Consider the following 21,594-nt stretch of genomic DNA (forward strand, 5'->3'; position numbering starts at 1 on the left):
TTTTTGCAAACAGGATTGCACAGATGTTTTTTCCTACCAGGCTATCCTGAAAGAGCCATGATCTCAGTAACTATTGGTCTGAGAACCCCTTTTTTTCCTCTTCTTTTTCTTTCTTTCTTTTTTTTTTTTTTCCATGCAGTCTTACACATTATTTAATGTTTCTTCCATCAACCCTTTGAAGTCATTAACAACGTTCAAGTTGCAGTGCCAATAACATGGGTCTGCCATTCAAACCCACACCATCTTTATTTCAGGCATAAATTTCCCTATTGTGCCCTTTTTGGACTGGACACTTGAGATGAGCAGCAGAAGCTCAGGATGTTAGAAATAAGTCTGATGCTAGAAAAGCGTTGAAAATATTTCCAAAACCTTTCTGTGAACTCTGGTAGTTTCTTCATTAAAAGTTCCCATTAAGCTGCCATCAATGTGGTCCCCAGCCTTACTGTCCTTCTAAGATTCATTGCTTTAGCTGGCATTTGAATGCTAAAAATTTCATCTCACGGACTGTTAGACTGGATATGACCCTGCGAACTCCTGGGTTTGATTAATGTAAGGCATTTCATTTGGAATGAAACATAATAATTAGCTTCTTAAGCTACCTGGATTGCTAGGAGTGCATTGCAGTTTTTCAATTTGTCTTTTCTTGTCTAGAAGAGAAAGCAAAATGTTTAGAAGCATGATGTATCCAAAATGTTGTCTCAACCGCATAAAACCTTTGAATAAGTTCTGCTTTTCTGTAGTAAATATGAAGAAATTCTATGCAGTTTACACTGGATATTTGCCCAGATTAACAATGGAGCTCATTGGGGGTTAGTGCTTCATCATGTGGAGAGCCTTAAGAGTAGATGGGATTGACAACTTGCCTCATAAGTTCTTGAGCTTTCCATTTTACATGAATTGTTACTTTGCCTTTCTTTTGCTATTGTTTGTGGGGTTTGATTCTTCGTGGACATATTCTGCGCAGTAGTAGGTCAGCCATCTTAAGCAGCACCACAAGGAAGCCTGTTCTGTGCATTAGAAAATGACACAGCTTTCCATGACAAGTAATGCATTTCCTTTTTTTGTAAATCAACATGTAAAGCAATTTTAGCAAGCAGACACTTCAATGTTGTGCCTTCAGCGGAACACCCAAGCATGAGGCTGAACTGGGGTGGGCAGGACTATGCGAAGAATTAGTAGATCCTGAAGCATGTTGTGGATTTTGCTCTCTTACAGCTGGTTCAGCCACTCCAGCCTGTGTTGGTAACTTCAATTTATACCATCAAAAAATAAAATAAAACTACTATAGGAAAGATACATCTTGGTGAAAGAAGGATGCTTTATTTCACGGTCAGATGTTTTCTTGCCTTGAAGCTTCATTTCTCCTAGTAGACATAAGGCAGTTCAACACAGCTCCTAATTTTCTCTTCCTTTCTCTTTGATTTATACAATCAACCTGTCACTATAAAGTGTAAGTGCTTTCTAGTGTAAGATTGACAGCAGTAGTGCGGTGGTTACTTTGTACAAACTTTGGCCCACAATTATTTGGGTAGTGTGACTATTAACATTAAAAATGTAATTATTTTAATTCTTACACTGGAAAGGTGGTGGTGAGGTGTAGTGGTGCTGGTGTTTTGTTTATTTTGTTTTTTAAGAAAGCACATTTTGTGCTATTTCTGAAGATGTCAGGCTCAGCATTCACTTTACTGAGGTCGGATTCAAACAAGTGATGTTTTCTCTCCAACTGATGCCAGTTTTCATGACTCACCATAAGGCACAGGTGTTGCTTAGATCTTTAATGATATCTATTGTTATAGAAGTTCAAGTAGTTGTTTAATTCATTGATTAATTTGAAAATTACGCTTAAAAACTTCAATGAGTGTCCAAGCTTTTCTGAAATGGTAGAACGCTGTGTAAATGCACACTGACATGTTTTTGAAAGCCAAAACAAATGAGAAGGTAAAGAACTGCACTTTGAAACAGCAGCATTCTGTGGTAGTTCTTAATACCTTAATTAGTAAGCAGTGAACACATCTGATTAATAACATATTGGTCTTACAGGTCCTCAAGCTTAGTTATTTCTGCCCTTTGCAAACTTTTTCTACCCTTGCCACTGCTTCTACCATCAGTGGTAGGTGGGTGCCAGTTCTTGCTCTTTTATCTTACTCTCCATCTCTCAGCAATTCTGTTTAGCTCTCAGTGGTTGATTTCCACCCATGATCTCTGGCAGGTTTCTAGTGGCTGTGGGGTACATCTTGTCAATAAGAACAGGTCATTGATTCTGGTCTTCTGAATTCTTTAGCTTTTTCGCCTCAGTATTGAACAAAGAGCTCAGTCTGTCTTAGCTGTTTAAAATGTTCTGCAAGCCTCCTTCCTTTTCAGACAGCAGCGAGATTACTTAGGTAATATAGACAGTTCTCAAACTGCTGGTAGTAAATGAAGACCACACTCTGTCCAGTGGCCAAGAAGGCAAAATGGAGTGACCTTCACCACATGAGCATTGCAGAGTCTGTGATGTGTAATTGTCTATGGGTTTGGTTCTCTTTGACTGGAGAGTTTGGCTGTATGGAGAGTAGGATCTGTAATTTCACCTTATTCCTCTTCTTTTGGGCCTCTGGCTCACTGGAAATGGTGTAAGTGATAGAGTTTTACTTCATGACCTCTGGCCATGAAGTAGAATGCATCAATCATGTAACATTACTGCTTCTTTGTGCAGCTATGCTGTTCCAATTAGTTTAAATAGTTTTGATATGGATGGGATTTTTTTTTTCAGAACATACTGGGAAAGCAGGAGTGGAGAAATATCTTCCTGTTCCAAAAAGCAATGTCACCTATTTCCCCATCAAAACTCATATTTTATGATAGATGCTTTTCTAGCTTGTTCTTAACAGCTTCCAAGTAGAGACATGCTTTGGAGTCCTGTGCAGAGCTGAAGGTCTATGTTAGATTTTTAGAGATAAAGTGGTGTTTGCCTTCTGGAGTAATGGGGTGGTGACGTGTGTTTGTTTTGGTTTGGGGTGTTTTTTGGGGGATAACATGTTAAGACTAAATATACTTACATTGTGTGCTGCCTTTGTGAGAAGCTAGATTAAGCCCAAATCTGGTTGAATTGAAAGCATTTTGTTTCCTCATTTTGCTGGTATTCCATAGTCAACAGGACCTTAGCAAACTTGAAGCAAGCTTGTATTCAGTTCTTTCTACAATTAAGCTATTTCAAATACACTTCATGTTGCTCCTTGGAAAAAATACCTTCTTCTCAAATTTACAGGTACTAATTTACCACTTTCTTTTGAAATATAAAAACAAGGTCATCTTATATCTTTAGATAATGTTAGCTAAAATGTGGCAGTAAAGTGACAGTGAATATCTATGTAAAAGACAAGAACTAATGATCACTGTTAGTAAAGGCTGGATAAAAAGAAATCCATCACAGCTTCAGATCCTTGACAGCAGAATTGATGTCTAGCCAGCAGTTCCCTGTTCTGTATTTTTGTAGTTTGTTCTTTCTATCTGAGTATACAATTTTCTATTTGTCCATATTTATTGCATTTTTTTTTCAGACTGCTTCTCCAATTTGCCATCACTGGTTACTCTAATGAAAGAAATACAGGACTTTATACATTTCAGAGCTGCTATTTCATGGTTTCTGCAGACTCTGCCATCACTGTACTAATTTGCACAAACCTTATGCTTTTCATAGAAACTCTTTTTCATTTTTAAATGACAGCTTATATAATGAAGTACAGATTGGCATGAAAAAAAAGGGATCATTGATCTGATGCCCTTAGCAGAGTTCAAAATTTTGCAAATATATGAAGAGGCAGTGTAAAGTTATTTCGAGGTGTTCCCAGAAGGCAGTAGTCACAGACAATCACAGAAAAACTCTGTTAGGGAATTGGCAAATTTAATAGAGGACAGAAAGAGATCTCTCCCTCATTTTTATAGTTAGAACAAAAATACTTGGACCCTATGGTACCGAAGTCTTACTATTTCGTAGAACATCACATCAAATTAGATCATAACTTTTATTCTTACCTGATACCTGAAGTTGTGTGAGCAGTATTAGCAGCAAAGTTAAAGAGCACTAAGGAGAAACTGCCCTGTTTAACTTTTTAGAAGTTGAAAAAAAAAGGAGAAAAATTGTTTTAAGCGGTATTAGAAATCAAGAATGGATTTTTAGTAACTTACTGCTCTTCTGTAATGCTTTGATTTTTGACAAAATAATTATACATAAGATGTACAGGTAAGTGCTTTTAATGTTTTAGATGGGTTTTTTTTTACGTTTCTTGGAAATGAAGTTCATTAATTGGTTTAAATATTGCAGTCCTATTTATAAATTTACATTAATTTGGACGACGACTTATTACTTTGTTTTCTTTTTTAGTTATTTGAGCTGCTAGGCCCTGAAGGGCTCGAACTCATAGAAAAGCTCCTGCAGAACAGATCTCTGATTCTAGAAAGGTCTTTGACTTGTCCAAATGATAACAGGTTCCAGACTCTGCAAGGTAAGTGACTACAAAATTTTTATTCTAAACCAGATAAAAAGTAGATTTCTAACTACTCAATTATATTTCAAACAGTAGTGTGTGTCTGTATTTAAAAAGCAAACTGAAAGAAGAAAAATGGGATTATATTTATATGGGCTTAAACAAAACTCATTATTTCATTATACTGAAGGAAACATATGTATTTCATATATTTATTTATTCTTCAACTGCCTATGGGCATGTGTAATTTTTAAATATATCCACTGTTGTACTGTATCTGTTTTAATAGATTACTCTGGAAATAAGCTGACCTTTGGTTATTCCTCTTCTGCTTTCCTGCTTACTCTGTACTGCTGTACTATCACCAAGTGCAGGTCTTGGGAAGCAAAAGCACAGTAACAACCACTTTCAAAAAAATAAAGTTGAGCTTAAGTATGGAGAGGGAAAAAAAAGGGGTTCAGGTTTTATACTGTGATTTTGCTTTTTATAAGAGAAATTGCCTGCACAGACTAATTCTTTTAAAATCTGTTTTACAAATTGCAGTTAGAAACAAGTCTTCTCACTTTCTTCTCTGACAAAAATAAATCTGATTGTGAATGGGTTGTGCCTTGGGATAAAACGTCCATGGACATAGCAGCATGCAACTCATTGCATCTTCATGGCATATGGAGTTAGGAAAATGTGAATAAAACTAGTAATGGGGGACTTGTGTATCCTTACAATAATTTCAAAATGCAAATAATCTATTTTTAATATGTTTATCTTAAATGTTATATAGGCAAATATTTAAAGTTCACCTCTTATTGTGCTGATAGTTAACTAACTTTTTTCTGACGAGTTTAGACTTTATCTGTTCATGCTTTCAAAGTGAAATGTCTTGCTACCAGTATAACAAGATTTTGTGTCTTGGTGTTTTTTCCTTATAAAAAATAATGTGAAATACATTCAGGAGAAACCGAAGTATTATAGTTTTTCTCCCATGTGCAGATTTCTGTTACAAAAATATTTTCTTCTCACTTAGCAGCAGTAGTGTTTTGGAAGCTTTTATGAATTTATTCTTCATTATGCCATCAGTAAAATCTATTACAGCGATTTTTGCTAAAATGTGGAGGAAGAAAATTTTCAGTGTTGTGCTTTTGAGAGAGTAGGAAGGCATTAGTGATTGTATGTTTTTTTTCACTGATGGGAGAACCCTTCTTTCACTGTGGTAAAGAAGTGAGTGTTACTTGAGTATCTTCTCTGAGATTGAAGATGCTCTGCCTCAGGTTCAGTTGATTAATTTTAATAAGGCTTTTTTCTTTTAAATTGTTCAAAATCATATTTATAATAGGGATTGAAGTTTTGTCTTTCCGGAATTGCATTTGGGGAAGAGAATCGTTTGTGTCTGCAGAAATTTAGTCAACTTTGAGTTGACTAATAAAATAAGCACAAGTCAAGGAACTGTACGTGTACTTCGTTTTTGTAGCATGCTTTATTATTTGACTGTTTCTTATGTAATTTACTTCCACAGCAGTAAAGGTGATTGTTCTGCTTACCAGACATCAAGTTAACAGTTCTTTGCCCTAGTGTGTTCAGTCTGAATTAAATTTAGTCAGGAAATTGCATCCATTGTTGTCCTCTTTTAAAGCGAGAGCGAGCTAAAGCTACAGATAGGATACTTTTAACGTGGACTTTTTGACAGTTTGTTAAAATCTTGTCAATGTTATATAACAAGTTATAGCCACCTTATCCAGTTTGCATGTTGTGAGATGGAGGAGTTTCTCTGTCACTGTTGGTGAAAACTAACTGGCACAAATAGTTTGAAACATCAGTCAAGTAGGTTGTTTATTTGATGAAAAAAAAAATGACAAGTTTTTGAGTTTGACTGCAGAAGTACATATGAAACATAATTGAATTAAGTGCATCATACACAGTCAAACTTACATAAACTAATAATCTATTTGCAGAATTTTGAAAATAGAAGTTTGAAACCACTGATATAGTTAGAAACCAAACAAATCTCTCCACCTCATTGCAGATAAAACACGTGGTTGTGTCTCTGGTTTTGGCCAGTAATGTCCTCGGCAGGGCAGATGTGACTGGGATTTTTTTGGGTTCCTGCTCCCCTAGATTTATTTACTGTAATTGTTTTGTGGTTCTGTCTCTTCTTGATTCAATCCTGCTGCTTATCCACATAAAGGGGAGGAGTCCTTGTGGTTGTATAGAATAGGATTTCTTTTCTTACTTGTTTAGAGAAATTGCATTCTGAGTGTGCTTTCAATACAATCACATTATCTAGTAAATATGCACTAATTGTTATGTAAAGAGGCTGTTTGAAAAAAACAGCCTGTTTAATCTGTTTTCACACCATTCTGTTCATTGGTGTATACATGTAAGAGGAGAGATAAATGGCATTTCCACTGATGAAGTTATCATAGATACAAAAAAGAAAAAAAAAGCCCTTCCTTTTGCTGCTAGCCCATCTTCTTGCTTTGGGATGAAGAACTTCTGTTTCCTTAAGAGTGGTAACTTTAAACATCTTACCTTTGGGACATGAGCTGGTGGTACTTTTAGATTTTTTTTGAGGCCAACTGCTGCACAGTCATCTTAATAAAGCTAAACTATCTTTAAAAGCACATACCTTCCTTTGTTCCCCCACAAGAAAACAAAAAAACCCTCAAAATGTTTAGAAGTAAACTGGGGTAAACAAAGGTGAAATTCAGTACTTATGGAGATGCATACCTGTTATCTTATTGCAGAACAGTGCAAGAAGTTTATGGCAGAAAATGCTAAGCCCAATTATGGTTGTCAAGTTACAATTCAGTCTGAACAAGAAAAGCTGTTAATGAAACAATATCGTCGGGAAGAAAAGCGAAATGCTAGAAAAGAAAGACAAGCTGGGGAAGATGGAGAAGTTTCTGGAGAAGGAGTAATGTGTTTTGATCCCAAAGAGCTGCGGATGCAAAGGTAATAAATGCCAAAAGTTGAAAAACGCTGTTGTAATTGCTACTTCAACACATCATAATAGTTTATATTCTTTTAGTTTGCTTTGGTGATTTGGTGGTTCTAACTTCAAGTCGCGTTTTATTACAAGTTTAGATTTTTTTTTTTTTAATATGAAACCTAATTTTCAGGGAAAGAAAGCAGCGATCTGTTTAATGAGAATCTTCTTGGTCTCATCTATGTGGGCTGGAAATGCAGATTAGAGGGGCAGGCTATCTTTCTTAGTTCATGTACACACACTGCTTGTTTAAGATTTGTGAAGTCTGTACTAAATCTATCAGAACTATCTTTCTTTTTTTCCCTCTTGAGATTAATGGGTACTATTTTCCATGTTGTCAGCTAAAGGTAGTGGGAGGAATAGAGGCGGGAGAGCATAAGGAGCAAATAAGCTGTTATGTTTTGTATTGAGAAAAATGTAGCGGACTGGTATTTAACTGTGAATACATGTGGCTGTATTGCTTAAAAAGAGGCAACACTTCATTTACGAAACCCTTGCACTTATTGGATTGAGCTTTTGATTTTTATCTAAACAATGTGCTGTACAGACTTGGTTTAACTGATACCAGAGAATAACAGTGTAAAATTCCTTTGTTAATGATTTTATGCAATATTTTTCCTTACATTTCCACCACTCTTGCTCTAATACACCACATTCAGTCATTGTAATGGCTGCCTAAAATGGGCAGATTTATTACAGTTATTTTTCTGCTCACAGGGAACTGGCACTTTTGAATGCTCGAAGTATGCCGGTCCTAGGTAGACAGAGAGAGATGGACTTCGAAAAAATTCGCTATCCGCATGTTTATGATTCCCGAGCTGAAGCAATGAAAACATCAGCATTCATTGGGGGTGCAAAGGTATGTGCTTGGTGCATGACCCTTCTTGAACAGTACATGTTTCCCAGCGAATAATGGACAGCAGGGTTCCCTTTGTTCTCTTAGAGATCCTCCTCCTTATCAGAGTCCAATATATGAAGCAGTGCTTCTTTGCAGAAGAGTTTAAACACTTCTGTATATTTTGGTTTTATTTTTACTCTGGAAGAAAGAATCTAAAATCACGTATTTGTTTTTATTTCTAGGGTCACTTAATTATTTAAGATACTGTTTTTCTCTTTGTATTGTTTTGAAACCATTGAATTGACTTTAGAATTTTGTAAAGCATTCATTTTGTTATTATTGGCTTTTGAATTATAATAAAATGGAATTATCTTTTTTGTCTTTTTGGAACCATTTTCTGGGTGGTAAAATTGATTACTTTCCATTTTGGGGCTTCAGTGGTATTTATGAAATGAATCAGTGAGAATTGCTTTTCTTTTGGATTCAGTTTTTGAAGGAAAGTGATGAACCATTGTTTAAAGTGGGTTATATTTAATGACAATTTCTGTTTTCATATTTTCAATTAATTTTCCTGTAATAATGTTTTAGGTGTTCTTACCAGAAACAGTTCAGAGAGAAAACAATAAAATGTATGAAGAGGTGAAGATCCCCCATAGTGAACCAATGCCTGTTGGTATTGAAGAGAAAATAGTTTATATTAAAGACTTAGATGAGGTGAGTAAACCATTTCAAAGATACTAAGTTAGTTATTACTTTATATTACAAACTCTAAGTGAAAATATTACTAATTCATGCTGTGGTTTGTGATGTGTAAATGCACCCAGTTAGTTTCTTTGCTGCTAGTTTTGAGAATATTTGTTGAGGGTTGTAGTTCAGTGATATAATCCCTTCACGATGACTCAGATGGAAGAAATTCCTGCTCTAAACTACATTTTCATGACTTGCAATTCTCAGTTCCTTTGGCATTACCTGTGCAGCTCTTTATGGTTTTGAGCTGTGACCCAGATCATTAAAATGAAAAGATGATGGCGATTCTGTTCTCTTTCTGGAGACTGTGTGGAGACATGAGCCCAGACTTCTGTGTCTTGCCTTGTGCAGATTGACTTGGAACTGCACAACGTTATTGTGCAGTTGATGAGTCTAGTCTCACAGTGTGATGAGTTGTGAGCTTACTGAGTGATGCTGTTACAGAATGTGTGGGGTGCAAAACTTTCTAGAATAGTGCTTCTTTAAGCAGAAAAAGGCAAATTATTAGCAAAACCCTGATGACAGTAAGTAGAGGACAGAGGGGAAAAATGCAAGTAAAACTTTTAACCATTTTAAAATGGTGAAAAAGCTGAGGTAAGGGAACTAAATTTGTTGTTAGTATTTACAGTCTAGAACTTGCAGTTCTCCATCACGTGTATCTGCCCGCTCCTCATTTTATATGACAAATCTGTTGGTGAATTGAAGATTTTGCTATGGATTTCAACAGGGACATAAAGAGCAAGCTGTATGTGCATCTGAAGAAGGTTTTATGTTTCTTTGCTCTTCAGCAGCATACAACATGGAAAAATGTTTCCCACTTTTTTGCCTGTGGGAAAACAGGAAAGAATATAAATCTAATATGGTTACTCAAACCACTTTATTGGGATTCTGAGTAAACATCATGCCTCACATAAAGATTTAACTCTTTTAAAATAGAAGACAGTTTAATTTTAGAATCAGAATCTGTTTTTTTCTGCTTGGATGACAGTACCTGGTGTCATGTTTATGAAGTGACTAACAGCATAAGTAGATAGAAAAGTTGAACCACTGCAGCGGTAAAATGTGACTTTTTATGAGACAATTTTCAGCATGACAGCTTTTTGCAATGAAATGTCCTTCTCCTAAGCTAAATACTACCTGCTAATCTGTACGCTTTTTGCAAGAAGTACCAATATTTCAAGAGACAATAACTTTTTTTCAGAAAAAATATAGTTCTGACAGAAAAATAAATATCGAAAATAAATGGTTTGAAGATTTTTACTCATATGACATTTAAAAATAAATGTTACAAAATGCATCAGTTATACATATTTCACAAATTAATCTCCTTTGTAGGTTGTGTATCATCAAGAGTTATACTTTTCAGTTTTACACTGAAATTCGGAAATAGAAACAATCTTCAGAACATTTCCATGTTTCCTATTATAGGACATCAAACAGGAGTGTCAACAGCAAATACAATTTTGAATGTTTGAATACTTATCCATTTAATTCCCACCCCCAACTTTGGTATCCGTTTGCAGCAAAAGATGACAAATTTTGAATAGTTTTTCCAGTTTCAGGACTGATCAGACTCCCATTTCTGTGAGTGTGACTCAGATTTCAATCCTGTTGAATAACACCTTTATCGAGTAGAGAATGACATTGCTAGTGTGTGTATTGTTTAAGATAGGCTTGCTCAAGTAGTGACTTGGTTAGGGCAAAATTCCTTTTTACTTTCTCTGTATGGCTGTTCTAGATATATGAGTTCATAAAATCTTTGTTGATGCTTAAAACTTTTGCCAATAAACTCCAGTCAGTTTAGAGGGCAAGAAGTTTTTCTGTCAATTTGCTTTATTCTCTTTTGGTGAACTAGTATAAGCAAATGCAGCAAAAATATGGTTGCAAGATTACCTAAAAGAGATGTGACTGTAAATGTAGATAGTTCACAGCAGCATCTAAAGTCATCATGAGGAAATTGAGAGTTTTGTTACTATTGACTATTATGAGATGCTATTAGTAGTAGGGTTTTGTTGTAAGACGTTGAGTTGGTCTAAACATACAGATTAAGGTACTCATGCTGCTTAATGAGTCAATATACATGCAGCCCATAATAATAAAGGTCTCCAGGAAAAAAAGCTCAGAGCAATGAAATGGTCTATTTTTGCCATTACAAGGGTATTTATCACACAGGTCTCAAAGCACTTGCTGTTTTATGGAGAAATCCTGATGGGTTTAAAAATGATAAATATTCTTATTCCTTTGAGTTTATTTGATTAGTTTTCACCTGTTCTCCATTTCACCAGCCCCATTTCTGTTACACTTTGGCGAGTTTCTTACCTTGCCAAGAGCCAGCTCTGGCTGTGTTTCCCTCCCCAAGGTACTAAGATCTGTTAGTCCTAGTATTCAAAGAAACAAATACTTTGATTTTTCTAAGGTGTTTCACCTTGTAAAATTTTCTTTTTACATCCAGAATATAGATTACTTTGCTACTTTGCAAGAACAGTTTTACTGACTTACTTTCAGGCTTAAGTATTTGAGTTCTCATTTGCCCCAATGCCATTGTAAAGAGGAGGAGGTGGGACAGGTCAGAGCACCTGGTGCTTAGCACAGTTGGGTAGGGGGAGTCCTCCCTGAGCTCTGAAAGCTGTGGGGTGCCAGCCTGCTGGGGAGAGACATAAACTGCTGATAACCTCTGTGAAGCTACTTTTCTACACAATAATAAGACACGGTGATCCCCTTCATTATGCTCATAAATATCTCAAGGGTGGGTGTCAAGAAGATGGGACCAGACTCTTTTCAGTGATGCCCAATGGTAGGATGAGGGGGCAACAGACACAGACTGAAGCACAGGAGTTTCCATCTAAACATGAGGAAAAACTACTGTGAGGGTGCCAGAGCACTGGAACAGGCTGTCCAGAGGCATTGTGATATCTCCTTCTCTGGAGACATTCAAAACCCGCCTGGATGCATTCCCATGCAATCTGCTCCAGGTGAACCTGCTTCAGCAGGTGTGTTGGACTAGATGATCTCCAGAGGCCACTTCCAACCCCAGCCATTCTGTGATTCATTTGCTGTGTACATTCTTGGTAATAATAGGTTCTCTTCTTTAAGGTCCAACTTCCTTTTGCTTGCTGTCACAACCTGTGATCAGATGACAGAAGGCAAAACAGGTTTGCACTACAGAAAACTTTGACCTTTCCATCTGAACATGTGCCCTCTGAAACTTGAGGGACATCTGTGGAACATACAGGTCATTGCTTCAGGTACAGAGTGCAGCATTTTTTGTACAATAAAAAAATTCCTGGGCCTTCTCCTAGGCTCTTCTTCACTTGGTAACTACCTTGCCCAAGTGTGGAGAGGGTAGCTAGTCAGGAGAAGTACTGTAGAGCTGACTTTCTAGTTTGTGTTGTGGTGGGAAGCTTTTATTTAGATTTGATTTATGGGAAGCTTTTTAATGTCTGGTGCATATTTATTTTTAAGGGAAAGAAATTTATATGCTATCCATTATATAAAGAATCTTACATCTTGGTTTGAAAATTTCCAATGGTACCTTTGCTCATTCAAGGTTAATAACCTGAACTGCTTTAGTTTTCCCAAAGGACTGCAAAGAAGTAAACTTCACTCTGAACTGCGACCAATAAGAAAAAGCATGAGAACAATAGTAGCAATACCAAATAAAATCAGTTCTTCACAAATAGTTTGTATCAGGTACATTGACAAGAGTGGGTTTGAGAATGTACAAAGACAGACCAAGAAGATGTGCTTATATAGCTAAGAGACTGAATTTCACAGGCAAAGTATTTTTAGAAAATACAGCTGGTAGTAGCTTAAGTATTCAAACAGACAGCGGAGGGGGCAGTCAGTGTTGGTGCAGAGTCTAAGGACAAAGAGTCTTCGTTATTCAACTTAATATTTATGCTGCCTAGCAGATCAAAATTCTGCTATTCAGCTACTGGTTTACGTTTGTGTCACCTCTGTCTTTTAACAGACAAAGGAGGTCTATAAGAGAATTTGCAAGGTACAGGCATAGCATACTGCTGGTAGTGAAACTAAATTGTCAAAAAGTTAAATTTACCTTTAATTTTCCTTTTAAAAGACAAAATGGTAGAATTAGTCTAAAACAGGCTAGTTCGTATTGCTTTAAAAAAGTGTTTTACTTTCAACTGAATATTCATGTGAGAATTTTTGAAGTGTCATAGGAGCTTCCTTTTAGTCTGTAGGTTTTCATTTGCACAACAGTAACTTTAAGGACTCCCCATTTCTCATCAGTTATGTGATTTTGATCACATCTTCAGCAGTTTGAGTTGAATATTTGACCACATAATATGCATATTGTAGAATACACTATTAAATTTAATCTTCAAAACTCTTAAGGTCAGAACTGAGTTCATGATGAGTCCATGTTTATTTTGAACTGTTATCCAAAAGTTAAACCTTTGGATCATGTAAGCTAAAGGAATATTTCATTTTAAATGTTTTCAAGTGTTAGTTCAGATTACTTACGTTTTTCTTGTTTCCTTAAACTGATGTAAGGAGAGGCTGAGATGAGAGAAAAGTATTCTTCTAAATATTAATTCTAACAAATGACATTTTAACGACATTTTAAAGATGTATAGACTCATTTTTGTATTTGATTCTTTTGTACAAATATAAGGCAAAATGACAAAACTTCTATGAACCAACACAAAGGGAGCAGCAGTGCCTTAAACTGGCACAGGCATTAACAGGAGGTTCTTATTTGTAGGATTGGCAATGTAACCAGAGTGCACCTTCTGCTGCACTTCAGGATAAAGAGATAACACATTTTAGCTAGGTTTGGCACTATATTATATCAAATCTTATGGCTAGTATTTTCAAAGTATTTAGTTTAGTTAGAACTTCCTTGGAAAGTATTAGAGCTTTTCTGAAGAGTTTAACTTCATGGTTCGTTAAATTATTCCACGGACAGATTTTTCTACAATGTCACAGAATCAGCGTCTGGAAGAATCCAGATGTGAACATGAAACTCATGATACAAACTGATACAAATCCAAAATTTTGTAGCTAGCTTTCCTACCTGGTCCCATTAGCCACTGCAAATCACAGAATCACAGAATGTTAGGGATTGGAAGGGACCTCGAAAGATCATCTAGTCCAATCCCCCTGCCGGAGCAGGAACACCTAGATGAGGTTACACAGGAAGGCGTCCAGGCAGGTCTTGAATGCCTCCAGAGTAGGAGACTCTACAACCTCCCTGGGCAGCCTGTTCCAGTGCTCTGTTACCCTCACTGAGAAGAAGTTCCTTCTCAAATTTAAGTGGAACCTTTTATGTTCCAGTTTGTACCCATTACCCCTTGTCCTATCATTGGTTGTCACCAAGAAGAGCCTGGCTCCATCCTTGTGACACTCACCCTTTATATATTCTTAAACATTAATGAGGTCACCCCTCAGTCTCCTCTTCTCCAAGCTAAATACAAGATCAGGAGCAGCCAACCTTTCACAGTTCAGCAGCCGTAAAAACATAATGTAGCATCTCTCATAAACTTCTGGCACTAGCGCTCTTCTGCTGTCTGTGGTGTTTCTTTTTCTGCTTTGTCACCCAGATCTTTCTACACTACAATCTGAACTACTGCACTGCAGTCACAGACTAAGTCCACCTGTGTCATCCATCTCATATTCTTTATTTCCTGCCCCTGCTGAACTGGGACCAGGAGGCCGTGGTTTGCCCAGAGGGTGCTGTGCTGCACCTCTGGTGTTCAGGGCCAGAAGAGTGCACTGGATCCCACAGGAGGAGTTGCAAAGGAGAAAATGGTGTTGCATTTTCAAGGCACCAAATCCCACTTCCATCTCGATTTGTAGAAAATTATTCTTCTTGGCATTTATTGTTATTTGGAGAGCTGTGTTTTCACCACGGCACAAGCACATGTGGCTTCTAAGTAGCTAGTTGGTCACATCAGTTTAGGCTGAAGCATTATGGTACTATTACTTGTGAAAGTGGCATGCTAGCTGGGTTGTTTCAATAACGAGAATTTTAAAAATGGAGTAAGAGCAAGCTTGGATTTATTAGCTTTGGCTGCTTGACATGCAGCTTGACCGTTACTGACATAAATTTTTTTTGTACTTACTATAAAGGTGTTTTTGTGCCAGCCTTTTTGCCAAATAAATGTAGCTTTAAAGTCATAAGCTCAGGTCAGGGAAAGTTCCTCTTCAAGACTGTGAAAACAGGTTTTATCTAACAAATAGCTGGTGGTGAAAAATAACTTGAGCTTTTTACTTAAAGTGGGTATTCAGGGTAGGATTTATTTCTTTGTTTCATGTTATTTCCATTTCCTTTTACGAGCACTATTAATGGTCTAAATAAGAAATATTGTTGTGGGTTTTTTGTTTTTGTTTTGTTTTGTTTTCCCTCAGCATTATGTGAATGAATTATTACAAAATCAATATTCCCTTTTTTCCTGTAATGTTTGCTTGTTTTTAGAATTGTACAAAGTATGTCTACCTAAAAAAGTATAGATTTTTTTGCATAAATTACATTTTTCACATTCAGAATGTTGGACAATTTATTCCAAAGTTGATCTTAGTGTATATTTCAGTTGTTTATTTTCTAAACAGCAATTGAGAGTTGGACTGAATTGAATGGTTCTTAAAAATATTTTTAATTTTCTTGAAATCTTCATTTATTGACTGAAATATATACTATAACATTGCTCGGAGGAAAGTTTACAAGTTCAGTAATCATTAGTCCCAACTTAAAACAAGGAAACAAAAAAAACCATGTAGGTCATGATAAAATGGTTTTAATAGCTGGTAGTTTATATTACGAGTCACCCTCATATTTCATGAGTGGACGTCCAGTGAGGGTGGAATATGTGCAATAAGAGATTAACAAGAATATTGGAGTTAAGATTCTGCATCTTAAAGCCTTCAGGTTCTGGCTTAATTTTCTTCAGCCAGTATATGAGTTAATGAGTATTTTAACATTACTTTAGAACACCAGATGCAGTATTTACATTTTCTGCATCAAATTATTTGAATATGTAACTTAGCTTCAGCTGAGGCTTTTGTGCATTGTGTTAATTACTCTTGCTTTGACTGAAAAAGAACGTGCTTTGTGCCAAATGAGCAGTTTATTGTCTGTCTGGTATAAAATGATAATATTTTCCTTTGAGAAAATTATTTTTCTTATTAGAAATAGTTTATTGACTTTTCATCAAAAAAGATCTGTTGCTATGACGTGCAGGCTCTAAAGTGGTCTTAAAACTCACCTATAAGCTGAAGTTGGACATAGGCAAACGTGCTTTGCTGGCTACTAATTCACTGTTGGAAGATACTTGCTGTACTTGAATATATAACACTAAATGTAATATTTTAAAAAATATACCTTGCTTGACTGTGGCATTACAATGTTTAGATATCACTGTATGCTTTCTTGAATGCTGAGTAGTTGTTTTCCTTTTGGCTATAGAACACATCCTTTCCATTGTGATAAAATTCTGAGAAGTATTTTGAAAAATATTCTTTCTTTATTGTTATAACCTTTGATACTACAAATAATACCACAGCATTTTTCTACATTCATAAAACCTTTCTATTAGTTTAAATACTCAGATTATTTTGCCAGTTAGATTCTCTTTTTTTCTTTTTTGTTCAACAGAATCAGTGATTTTATTGCATTCCAGATTATTAGCCTGATTTATTTTGAGTAACACCTTTGAAACAGAACATATCTAAAAAAATTAAAGAGAGAAAATACTTGATATGGTAATTGAAATACAGGTACAATGCAGTGTTAGTAAGGCTTCATGAATGTTGTAGTACAACTTAATATTAATTCCAGAAAGAAATGTGAAAGCCTGAATTCCTTGATTTATTGTGGCACCTGGATGTCCAGGCTCCACCAAGGCAGAGTTCTTAGGAGCAAAGCTTAAGATCAGGGATTACAACTACCCTCCAGTAGCCATGAATTTGAGAAGTTAAAAACTAACTCCGAAAGTGAAGATGAGGAATGAAGTAGGTAGATAATAAAAGAATAAACAGAATAAAATCTGCTAGATAATCTGAGATTGTCGTTCTGAACATGGTTCTACCTGTATCTACTTTCTCCTGAAATTAGAGTATTTTTGTATCTCTGAAGTGTGCATGAAAATATATAAAGTAAATTTCCTAAAACATCAGATTGAGTTTTTGCTAGTGCTGAAGTGAGAGAGAAAAGAATGAACTGTCTCAGAAAAGGTATACTGAGGATAATGATTTTCTTTTTTAACATAGTGAGAGTAAAACATTAAAAGAAAGGCTGTATCAAGGCTGTTCTAAAAATAAGCAAGCAAGAAATAGAGACCGACATTTTGTTTTCTGGCAAAACCCATAATACAATTTCTTTTCCCAAGACACACATCCCAGGTATGTGCCAGCTCGTAAGAGCTGAACGTAGTATTGGTTATGTTCATCTCTCAGCCATTTCATGGGTTTCTTCCAGAGCATTTTATTTTGTAACTTGTACAGTTATTTAAAACAAACAAACAAACAAAAAACCACAACACCCAAACAAACATTTTCAAATGCAGTGGTACCTGGCAGTAAGGATTGTGGTATAGCTTTAGCATTTGAAAACTCTGATTTTTGACTCGGTAAAAGATGTATTTGACACCACTATAGTCTTTGAGAGGCCATGTCTCTTAACACAGAATGAAAAATAGAAACTATTTTCTCTGAAACATCTCTGTGTTAGGCAGGTGTGACGTGACTGGAGTCTTTGCCTTAACCCATGAGGCTTCTTCCATTTTCAGTTCAGTTCAAGATTATCACAGACATAAAAAAGACAGTAATATATAAATTTATATTTAAAAACATATTTACAAAATATATTATGTATATATACAAACACAGGTATATAGCCTGTATATAGGAAGTGTGTGTGTATATATATGTCTTATTAATGCATGGTTGATTTTAAAAGTAGCAGATGCTTTTTAACAGACCTATCACCACTATTTTTATGTCCTCCCCTTTGTTTCCCTCAGTTTGCCAGATTTTTACTTTTTGATTTTTAAATAGAAAAAAGATCTCTATGCAAAAAATAGAGTCAAGGCAATCATGTCCCTTACAGAGATATTATGTAGGATTCAAAAAAAGAGGAAGATGATGAATAACTGGAGAGCGGCAGGAACTGAAGTGTGGTCTTATGTCAGATTTTATGAAGAGCAAAAAGCAGCTTTCACTGAGCAGCAGCCCATATGTACTGAAACAATCTGTGTCAATCCATCCTTGTGGAAGCAATGCTGTAGTTCACCTATTTTGGGATGGGAAGGAAGGAAGAAAAGTAAAGGGAGTAAACACATCCTGCCACTCATGAATTTCAGGGCTTGGCATTATGTAATGAATGAGCTGGAAGCCTGTATTTCATCAAACTACATCCTCAGCATAATCATATGTTGTGGCTTTTATTTTTGATGTAATGTTGTGGACTGAATCACTGTGATGTGATAATTTAAAAGCAGATTGTTTTTTTATAAATTATTTATGTAGAAATTTATATGGAGAAGCATTCACCAGAGAAGTATAAGGAAAACAGGCTTTTATTGTTGCCCTGTAAGAATGGGGAAATAATGCAGATACTTTCTTAAAATTTCAGGTTATGGGGATTATTGGAGAAACCTATAAACAGCCACTTGCATTCACATTTTCAGATTGTATAGTGCTTCCATGAGGTAAAAAAACAAACAAACAAACAGTGTAACAACTTGCAATGTAACTTTTTCTTATTCCAAAATACTGTCTACCTCTGCGGTAATCCTGTCTTTTGGTAGGCTCACAGCAGGTTTATTTGCTTTGGTTTGACACTGGGCAAGTCTGATTCTTTTAGAACCATGTTGAATGTAGGTTTCCTTTGCAATACATGCTGTTTTAGCTCATCTACATATGTTTTTCAAATGATTTTTCACAAAGGGGAAAACTATCTTTTAGGCTTTTCCTTGCTATTCAGCTATGATCTTTTCCTGTCTTGTAGTGTCTTAAAATTGGCTGCTTAAAATATGATGTGATTTTTGTTGTTGTTGTAGTTCTTTAAGTTACCTTTGTCCCAGTGGCATGTGCAGTTTAAGACTTTTTTTATAGTCTTGTGCTTTTATTCTTTCCAAGATTACCAGGGCTTTTGTCTTTTTTCTTTAACATCAGTTTCTAAACAGTTAGGATAATATATTGTATAATACGTTATAGCTTCATTTATTTGTGTTGACTTAACATGTTTACATACTCATATAGGAGCCTTTTAACATCTTGGGAGAAATTTGACGGTTGTGTTACGTGAACAAGCTACATTTAAGATGTCAAGGGTGGCAAGGGATGCTATGAAAAATGGATAAAAATGCTCTTTATTGTGTCAGTCTGGGTTGTGTTTTTGAGCACATTTTTATTTTCAAAGGCTTGATAGTAATGAAAATGTGGTAAACACTGGTAGATTTAGTTAGAGCAAGAAAAAGTCCTTATGAACATGAAATAGTATTTTCAAATGTGCTTTTATTAGTGAAGTTGTAACTGAAACTTAAACATATCTCATTTAGAGGTACTCTCTTTATTCTAAGTACTTTTTTCAATGAGAAGAACTCTGTGAAATCTGAGTTATGTCTTGGGCAGTACAAGTTTGAAGACAAGAACAATTAATTGACTATATGGTTCAAAGTCTAATACTGAGAATGTCTGAACTGGTGAGTATAGAGAACCTAATTTCTTTTAGTCTGTTCTTTAAACTAGCATGGCTGTGTCTGATAGACTAAGCAGAAATTGCTGAAAAATATTTGGTAGGTACTGTCATGTGAGAATTGCATATTCTTACATTTACTTGGGATTTTGTTTGCTCCTTTTCATGCAGATTGTAAATATGAATAGGGAAATTCACTTTTTAATATGAACATGAGATAAAATTGGATGCATCTGATTTGAATAAAACGTTAAGCCTGTTTCATTTTCTGCACAGCTGCCAAGTGTGTGTATATTGTGTAGTGCTGTCTCTGAAATGGTTGAAAATCTGCTGGGAACACTTATAAAGGCAAACCAGTAAAGGGCACCAGCTGCTGAAAAGCACCTGCTGAGCCACTGTGGGAATCGATGCATCTGCTGGTAACTAGAAGTAATTTAACAAAGTACCTGCTTTTACCTGTCAGAATTTTAATTTGTGTAAAGATTCAAACAATGAAACTTGTTCTGAATACTTGAGAAAAAAAGATGTATGGTTTGGTGTTTATTGTGCAGAAGATCACCACTTCTGAGCAATAGGAGACTGTGAAAGTTTCTTATTGAACAACTATTTTATGGTTTTGTTTTAGTAAAAGCAAACCCAGATAGGGCAGCCAAAAGTCTCAGCTACCCTGTTCGTAGTGTCTTAGTGAAAGATGCAGTCAGTATGGAAGAGATTATCCTACCAGAGAGCGGCTTTCCAGTTTTTGTTAGGCTTAGTTTGAGAGATGGATCTCGCGGGGGTTTTGTGAGAGTGTATGTTTCTTTATTCATCACAGTGTATTTCTTTTGTTATGGATGATAATGCAGACACAGAAACATGTTTTCCAATCAGAAGTCATTAGATGAATTTCCCAAATGTTTCTTAATACTGTTGTACATTTTGTCTTTTGATACTTGAACTTTGCTTGTTCGCACACGTTGGTGACCTTACCATAAAACGTTTATCTTCCCTCCCCTACCTTTTATTTTCCTATGGTAGATCAAGTAGGAGAACTTCTGTGAATGCTGCTGGTTTAGTCAGGATTAGGGGGAACAAAATAATTGTGTTCTTGTAGGAAAAAAAAAAAAAAAGACGACTGATTGTACTTTCAGTCTTGTCTTGTAGAATTAGTCTTTTAACATCTGTATTGTAAAACAGTGCTGCTGCCTTGGTTAGCAATAGTGTGAAATTAACTGAAACAGAAAAGAAAATTGAGTTGTAGAAAGATTATGACAGCAGTAGTTATTCTCCGAAGAATATTCTTCTGTTTTGCCATTCTTTCACTTTTACTTGATGTGTTAAAATTATTAGTAGTTTCAAATATAATTACCCTTCAGACCACTCAGTGTTTCTGAGTTTTTACATACTATTAGGAAGAAGTAGTTTATACCATATGTTAAGGACAAGCTAAAGTATATACTTTGAAAAGTGGCTTCTACATGTACCATTAGAACTAATGTCTTTGTGTGCATAAGATAATATTGAATTAATTAGAGCTTAAAGATAAAAAATATCTATAGATATCTATATTTTAGAAGTATATAAAATGACAAAGTGCTGTTACCCTTCTCTCTTAAAGATAGGTTTACATTTGCTTTCAAAAACAATATTTAGGCTCCAAATTGTGATGTTCAACTGAGTGTAAAATTGAGTGACTTCTAGTTGTTAAATTTTGTAGACTAAAACCAATGACCAATAAAAATCCAAGGAACATTTCAGGTAGACACGTTCTTCCACACTGCAGCTGCATGTAGCTCAAAGAAATGCAGCTTTCTGGTTCACGGCATTTTTTTTCACTTGCACTTAATCACTGTAAGATTTGAAATCCAATTATATCTACCTAGTGACTTTGCAGCTGTTGTGTTTGTTGACCTAATTAAATTATCGT

General features: G+C 35.6%; 1 protein-coding gene across 3 annotated transcripts in view; it reads left to right on the forward strand.

The window, feature by feature from the left end:
* ASCC3 (activating signal cointegrator 1 complex subunit 3) overlaps positions 1–21,594 on the forward strand; it is a 268,045-nt gene that overhangs the window by 37,721 nt on the left and 208,730 nt on the right. For all 3 annotated transcript variants that reach the window (XM_082047295.1, XM_082047293.1, XM_082047294.1), the window contains 4 exons: positions 4,364–4,484; positions 7,205–7,412; positions 8,164–8,305; positions 8,873–8,998. In XM_082047295.1, coding sequence (XP_081903421.1) covers positions 4,364–4,484; positions 7,205–7,412; positions 8,164–8,305; positions 8,873–8,998 — 597 coding nt within the window. The remainder of the gene's footprint in view (positions 1–4,363; positions 4,485–7,204; positions 7,413–8,163; positions 8,306–8,872; positions 8,999–21,594) is intronic.

This window comes from Streptopelia decaocto, assembly GCF_964273445.1.
Source record: "Streptopelia decaocto genome assembly, chromosome: 3".
Taxonomy (NCBI): domain Eukaryota; kingdom Metazoa; phylum Chordata; class Aves; order Columbiformes; family Columbidae; genus Streptopelia; species Streptopelia decaocto.